The 7,559-nt window shown below is 43.0% G+C and overlaps 1 protein-coding gene across 1 annotated transcript; it reads left to right on the top strand.

Moving 5' to 3' along the window:
* Positions 1-4,503: 4,503 nt before the first annotated feature.
* On the top strand, positions 4,504-7,503 carry LOC121935687 (major prion protein homolog). The gene is made up of 2 exons (XM_042477469.1): positions 4,504-4,522; positions 6,489-7,503. The coding sequence occupies exon 2, from the start codon at positions 6,498-6,500 to the stop codon at positions 7,377-7,379; it is 882 nt and encodes a 293-aa protein (XP_042333403.1). The 5' UTR covers positions 4,504-4,522; positions 6,489-6,497; the 3' UTR covers positions 7,380-7,503.
* Positions 7,504-7,559: the final 56 nt, after the last annotated feature.

The raw sequence follows: 7,559 nt of genomic DNA, 5'->3' as shown, positions 1-7,559 counted from the left end.
CATGCTCAACATGTAGGACATTTGGGAATCCCTTCTGGGAAAAAAGGTTGAACTGTAGGGAATGTCCTAGAAAAGGAGGACATCTGGTCATCCTGTCTGGGGAAATTTTAGTCCAGTCAGCCAGGACTAGGCTGCCAACTATCAACCTGAGGATTGTTTTTCACCAGCTGCCCCTAGACTGTGGAATGACCTGCCTATCGAGATGATTTTTGAACTGTGAATTTGAAATTATGAATTTTAAATATGGATTTATTGTTTTAATATATATATATATTAGTTGTTCTTTTAAATTGATGATGTGTGCTTTTAATTGATGTTGCTTATTGTATATTAATCTGTTGGTGTTCCCCTCAATCCATGCGGGGAGGAGGGTAACTCATCATCATCATCATCATCATCAACATCATCATCATCATTAGATGAAGGATGAGAAAACTGTGGCCCACACAACCATATTGTACTTCTTCCACAGCACCAATAACATCTTGCCTGCTTCTGACTTTGATAAAGCAACTATTAATGATGTATACAAACTGGTATATAAATAAATAAAATTTCGAGCATCACAAAGACTCTGGAACCTCTGTTTAACACGATTGATTTAGCAAATGTTGAGAAACAATTCATTCTTCATAGCACAACAGATATTCTTGCTTCTGCTTTTCTAGTGGAGTGTTCCTATGAACTCAGGCTCTCATCTACTCTTGTTGAGCCATCTTTAGCATTGTCTCCTGTAACTAGTTTGCAGGGAAAGAGGCTCAAAGGCTGCTATGTGGCCATGTTCTAGAAGAGTTTCTTCCTGACGTTTCTCCAGCATCTGTGGCTGGCATCTTCAGAGAAAAATGTTGCTAAGGATTTTGTATAGTTTGGTATGGGAGGACATAAAAAAAGGAGGAGAGGGACAACATGAATTACTGCACCAGGTGATGCCAACCCTAGTACTGCCACTAGGCCTTCTTTTATTATCTTTACTGACATACATTTGAATCGACTATACAAACTTGTAGCCCAGATTTTTTCACTGTCTAGAGCCAATGATCATATGTTGCCTTAAAAATAGTAAACTTTTTAAAAAATAAATTAAAATGCAACTTGTTGAACAACATCTTTCAATCTCTAAGCTAACACAGAAAGCAGAGATGTTGCCTGGCTGCTGAGATTTCTGCCTGTTCTCCAATGCCTGGGCATCACTCTTTGGAAGATCTCATTTCCTAATCCATTTAGCAGAATGGTGGGCTGGTTTCCAAGATGCTCTTGAACAGTGTATGCTCTGAGATAAACAACTGGCCACATTAGGCGTTGTCTGAACATGCACCACCTCTCATTGCACCGTGACCGACATTTCAGAAGACACAGAAGAGAGCTTCTAAGAAGACTCCCTGTACTCCTGTCCTCATAACAGTAAGTTACACCTGTCTTTACAGTACTCAGTGTTTTACATAGTGCTTAAATCTATCCTCCAAACTCTTTGTTAAGCTGCCAATGCATCCAATCCCCTACTTGCTTTTGTGGTACTACTTTGGGGTGCAACTATTGGGGTGGGGAAAAAGGAGAGCATTGCTCCCAATAAGAATTCTGCCCTCCCTCATGATTTTTTTTTTCTTCCTTTCCTAAATTTCTGGCCTAAAAGTAAAAGCTCCAGTCGAGCATTTCTAAACAGTTTAGGTACCCAAAGTAAAGGGGCTGTCAAAGAGACCAAGGGAAATGCGAACACAACAAGTAGAAATGGCATAGAGATAAATGCTTTTCAAGGTTTTTGTCTCTGCAATGCTGCAAATTTTGGGGCAGAAGGAAAATTTTATGCTCCCCCCCCCAATTTCTATGCCTTCATTTTGCTCTCCTATAGCTATATTTAGGTTTTAGTGTTGTCGATGTTCTACAGGTTGCAGGCCTTGTTGGGTCAGAGGATCTTATGATTTATTTCCTTTGAATTTACACAGTAATATATACATTTGCATGTTTGGAGGGTTTCCCATACAACGAGCTCTATCATTTTTTGAGGTGTATCTAGTATTATTGGTATCAGAAGGAACAATTCTAATGCTATCACCTCAGGGATGGTAGTGAACCTTTCTAAAATAACACAAGCTAGAAGGAAACAAAGAAATGGAAAGGGGGGGGGGGAGGAAACATTTACAATATAACTTGATATTATGAATGAGACTATAGATTTTGGGGGGAAAGAAGCACAAGCAAAATATACAGACCTATGTTTACAAATGAATAATGATGATGGAGTAAATCCTTCTGAGTGTTTTCTGCCTCTAGTCCTTCTGATGTTGTTTTTCTTTTTCTTTTCTTACTTTCCCCCTCTACTTACATTTGCCTGTTTGCAGTGCAAATGCAGACATCATTTATTGTACCCAGTCAAAAATAAATTTCTGGGAAAGGGCATCATGAATTTAAAAAGGATGAAAGACCATGCAAGTAAAATCACCTTTTCAAGAGCAAGCGAAAAAGACTTTTTGAGGAGTGGAAATGCAAAGTTCCTGTCCTTCCCTACCTTTGGACATCAGAAAAGGCTGACACCAGCAATTGGAAATAAACAGAAGTGAATGCAGACGCCCCCCCCCCCCCCCCCCCCCAAAAAAAAAACAACTGCTAGTGCCTCACATATTGTCTGGTAAATTAATGTGACGTGCCATTGTGTACTTTTCTGTGATAGTTACAACAACAGCGACAGCAATTTCTTAACACCCTCAACAACAACAACAACAACAACAACAAAACCCATTGTGCTCTGTTTCTTAGGTGAACCTACATCTTAGGCTTAAGGTGATATTGAACTGCTTGTCATCTCATCTATCCTTTTCCTACTTCTGCTGAGCAGGAGTGGGACTCCAGAGGTCATTTATGCTGCTTCGACCCATTGATTTAAACCCCACTTTTCCTAATAATTCAGTGGGAAATTGCTGAAGGGACACTTGCCTTGTGATTCCCACCTGACTGTGCAGGCAAACACACACACACACACAACACACACACAGAGCAAGGCACATGGAAGGATGTGAAAGAGAAGTCTCTAATTTGTCTCTCATGACCTGTGACTCCTTCATGAGGGTGATCCCAATAAATGCAATTTAACACTATCACATCATAATTGTTTTGATTGTGTGTTCCTGCATGGCAGAAGGTTGGACTGGATGGGCCTTGTGGTATCTTCCAACTCCTATGATCCTATGATTCTAACCCTTTGGTTACCTGGAAGGGAGATTATCCCCTCAGCTGTATTGCTGTTGCTTCAATGAAACCAACTTCTGTTCCTGGAGTGGAAGACTTCTTTCCGTTTCCTATTAACTTGTGGCAGAAGGCAATATTTGCTCAGATGCTAAAGCAATAACTACAGGTGCTCAAAGCTGATCTTCCTTTCCCCATGGCGCATCAGCAAATGTCTTCCCAGATGCTGTCATCGGAGTCTCCACTGGGTTTTGGGTTGCTATTGCTTCACTGGGTGATACTGGAATTGTCATTGCTGGTGTATCCTCTGCTGTGTTGGCCTTGTGTTGCAGTTCTGCAGTGTTGTCTGGCACCTGACTCTGCTCAATGCCCACCACAGACTCTCTGATCCCGCTGGGCAGCACTGAGTCAGTTGAGTTGAGCATTGCAGACTGGGCCTCAGGTGCAGGCTGTGCAGCAGACTGGAAGTCCACCTGAGTTGAAACATCTGCTCCTGGATTTCCCCCAGAGTCCTCTTCTGCTCCTGAGGCATCAGTGTGAATTCCCACAGCTGTTGTTCTGGTAGTCAATGCCAGGCTCTGGAGTGCCAGGTGGGACCTGCATCTCTCTTGCTTCGTCGGGTAAAATAAGACCTGATGGATAAAGAACTGCTGCTGCTGTTGGCTCTGTTGCCTTGGATCCTTGTTGTGGGACTGCCGACTTTTGCAGACTCTGTACATGCTGTTTGCCAACTGGACAGTCCTCCATCTTCTCAGGCAATATTGTGTCAGGCCCATGGCTACAGGCACCCATGAAATACTGTCTGACTCCCTTCAGGCCCTGATTCCTTCTAGGTAGAGGTAGTGATGCAGATGGAAGGGACTTAATGGAAGCAGCCTTTCCCCTCCTCCAGTGTTATGGTTGAGCAACTCTAGTTTCCTCAGTCCAAATAACTTAGCTGCACTGTTGCAAGCTTTTTGGGTGAGTTCTGGAACACCCAGAACAGTACCAGGTTCCCCTTAGGAATCTGGTATTGCGGGTGGTCTCTGAACCATCAAAGGAAGGGATTAACTTACAACAAAGGCTTACCTTTGATCAAAGGGGGCCCTCCCTAAGAGAAGCACTGACCACCAAGAAGCTTGTCTTCAGTGAGACAGAACACTTTATTGGTTACAGCACAGGTTTTATAACTTCATGTCAGTATGAGCTCATGGGAATCAACCACGCATGAGCATGAGCTCATTGACAATTAATATGGATACAGACAACAGTCAGGTCAACAGGAAGGTACAGAGGAACAAGCTAGAAATGTTGCATTTTGAAAACAATGAGGATCTATAGAACTGGTCACCAGGAAAGCAACCAGGTAGGAAACATTTGCAATGTTAGGTTACACTGGATTCCTTCCCATTGCTGCTGTCTACTTAACACACTTTTATTGGCTGAGAAATTGCTGAGGAGAAAGAGGGCAAGGGCAAGGGTGAGAGCTGTCTCAAAGATGGCATTGCATTTGCTCATTTTATTCTCTTTGATCCTAACTCTAATCTTGGTAAATCGCATTTGGGCAAAGCTACTAGAGTTAAATCTTAGGACTCTATCACACGAGACACTTACCGCTGCCCAAATATTGCGCAAACATTGCAGAAGCGTGGAGGTGTGATCGTCTGTTGTGCTTCTGAAACATCACTAAGGTGTCCTGCTCTTCTCCCACGGATGAATCGTTTGCGGGGAAGCCAAGAGAAGCCATCTTTTGAATAACGGGATATCCCGTTATTACAAAAATGATTTCCCTGAAAACGATTCATCCACGGGAGAAGAGCAGGAACACTTCAGTGATGTTTCAGAAGTGCGACGGATGAACACACCTCTGCGCTTCTGCAACATTTGGGCAGTGGTAAGTGCCTTGTGTGATAATCCCCTTAATTCAGTTTCCAGGTTCGCTGTCCAGTGTCCTAATTTTTGGCCACTGACTAGCATTTATTCATTCAAAAAAACAGTGTTCAGTTATTTTACCTTTGAACAAAACGACCCCATGATAAGAATGTTTTATAACTCTTATGTACATTAAGGTCTTAATATACAAAGTATATGAGTTACTGCACTGGGTGACACCAACACTTACTGCAGAGAGTAAGAGGTAGAAGAGAGGGAAAAGGGAGGAAACAGTTGGCTGAAGCACCAGCAGGAGGCAGTAAAGGGATATGCATCCTTGCCAGAAAGCTCAGGCAGAGGCATTGCCCTTCCCAAGGCTTCCCTGACTCAGCCACCAGGCCAATGCATTCTCAATGGGACTCCCCTCTGTAGAAGGGACAGCGGTTGTAATGGACATCCATCTCTTGGCAGACACAGCCAGCCACCCAGCCCTTCAGTGGGAATCCCCCCCCTCAAAGGCTTGCCTCAGGATGAAAGAACCATTTAAGAGAACAAATAAAAACAATCCAGAAGCCATTGCCATGGCTATAGTTGCTAAGAGCTAGCCATAAAGAGGGCCATAAAATGAAATTAGGAAAACAAAGGTTCTGGTAATGAATATGCTTGCAAAGGAGCAAGATTGAAGGCATGCCTGCCCCTTTCCAAGCAAACACCAAAGCTTTCTGCAGCCCCTATAGCTTGGGAGGAAAACAAGACAGTAATGCTTGCCCTCCAAGTGTTTGAAATTTCCCTCTTGATGTTTCTTGAAGCCACTGCCTTTGTTGTTGTTTGAGTGTTGGGCTATGACTCTGGAGACCAGAGTCTGAATCCTGGCTCTGCTATGTTAACCCACTGGGTGAGTCTGGGCATGTCACATTCTCTCAGCCTCAGAGGATGGCAATAGCCAAACCCCATTGAAGAAATTTGACTTTCTCCTTGAAAGCATGTGCTCTACCACTATGGATGGATTCATCTGTCAATTTCACTTTCTCCCACACTTTTTAACTGAAAGTACATGCCGTCCTATTTCTGCAAAAAAATCCACATTCTTGTCAGTTCTTATAAAAAATGTACAAAAAACCCAACTGTCCACACGAGTCATGCATTTGATGTTCTTCCTAACACATCCATTTTATAAACTTCTTTGCAAATAAAATGATTTTGTTTTAAATGTGTTACCTTCCTCTAAAATAATCTAACAAATTCCTCCTTCTCTTCCTGGGACTTAAGTCCTTCCCTTTGCTTGATCCTTGTTGCGGCATACAACATTACTGTCAGACACAACATGGACTCACAACATTTATTTTAGATGAGCCATTTTGGAAATTTGGAAAGCTGTCTACTTGCATTCCCCCCCCCCTTAAATTGTCTCATATTTTCTTTCTTTTTAATGAAACCATTTTCACTCTTCTGTTTTGCAGGAAATAACCATGAAGGGGAAGTATCTGGTCAGCTGCTCAATAGCAACTATCATGCTTCTGCTTTTGGCTGATGTCATTGACTCCAGAGGATCAAGAGGCAGATCCAGAGGTTCTAAATCTCGTTCTGGTATTTTTAGGTCTCATTCTAGCAGTACCCAAAAAGGGAACCATAGGACATATATGAACTCTGCAGGGAGCTCTAGCAGATCTGTTTATAAACCTGCCCGTCCTACACAGAATGCCTTCCCCTCAAAACACCATCCTGCTGATGTCCCTTATGTTCCTGGATATTCTTCATTACATCCTAAAAATGGTGGAGGAAGCAGCTGGGACCAACCCAATGAAAGGCCATGGAAGTCAAAGCCACCCCAAACCAAATTAAAGTATTTGGCTGGAGCTGCTGCTGCAGGTGTTGCAGTAGGAGCTGTTGGTGGCTTCCTTGTAGGTCGAGAAATGTCCAGGATGAATTTTCATTTTAGGTACCCTGAGGAGGAACGGTGGTGGCATAAAAACCGCAATTTGTATCCCGATCGGGTTTATTTTCCAAATTACAATGAGCAGCCAGTCCCAGAGGAAGTCTTCCTAAGAGACTGTGCGAATGTCACGGTGAGAGAATTCATTAACTCCAGCGGGAAAGAAACCACCAATGATATAGAAACCAGGGTTGTGACACAAGTGGTACATCAAATGTGCACCGAGGAGTATCGTGGCAGCTTCTTGAGACAGGCAGGAGGAGGCAACTTCGGGAAGAAATCAGTGACAAGAAAAACAGCAGGAGCAGGTATCACTGGTTTTGAAGGGGGACCCAACAATGGTTATGGCATGGCTATGGCTCTACATGTCTCCTTTTTGATGATGCCCTTCTATCTGATAAGCCTTCATTATTATTGAAGGGAGACCCAACAGAAGGCACGGATGTGACTCTACATGTCTCCTTTTAGATGATGCCCTCCAAGCCAACAAGCCTTCATTGTTGTTGATCATCCTGCTGATCATGTGTTGCATGCTACCCTGAGGTTGTACACTTCCATAAGTCTCTGCTTTGTTGTTGATCTTGTGATACTGCTTAAA

Source organism: Sceloporus undulatus, chromosome 6, assembly GCF_019175285.1.
Source record: "Sceloporus undulatus isolate JIND9_A2432 ecotype Alabama chromosome 6, SceUnd_v1.1, whole genome shotgun sequence".
Classification (NCBI taxonomy): Eukaryota; Metazoa; Chordata; class Lepidosauria; order Squamata; family Phrynosomatidae; genus Sceloporus; species Sceloporus undulatus.
This window is presented reverse-complemented; position numbering and strand designations above follow the sequence as displayed.

Excerpts from the sequence above, each read along its gene's own strand:
- LOC121935687 (XM_042477469.1), top strand. The coding sequence starts at position 6,498 with ATGAAGGGGAAGTATCTGGTCAGCTGCTCAATAGCAACTATCATGCTT.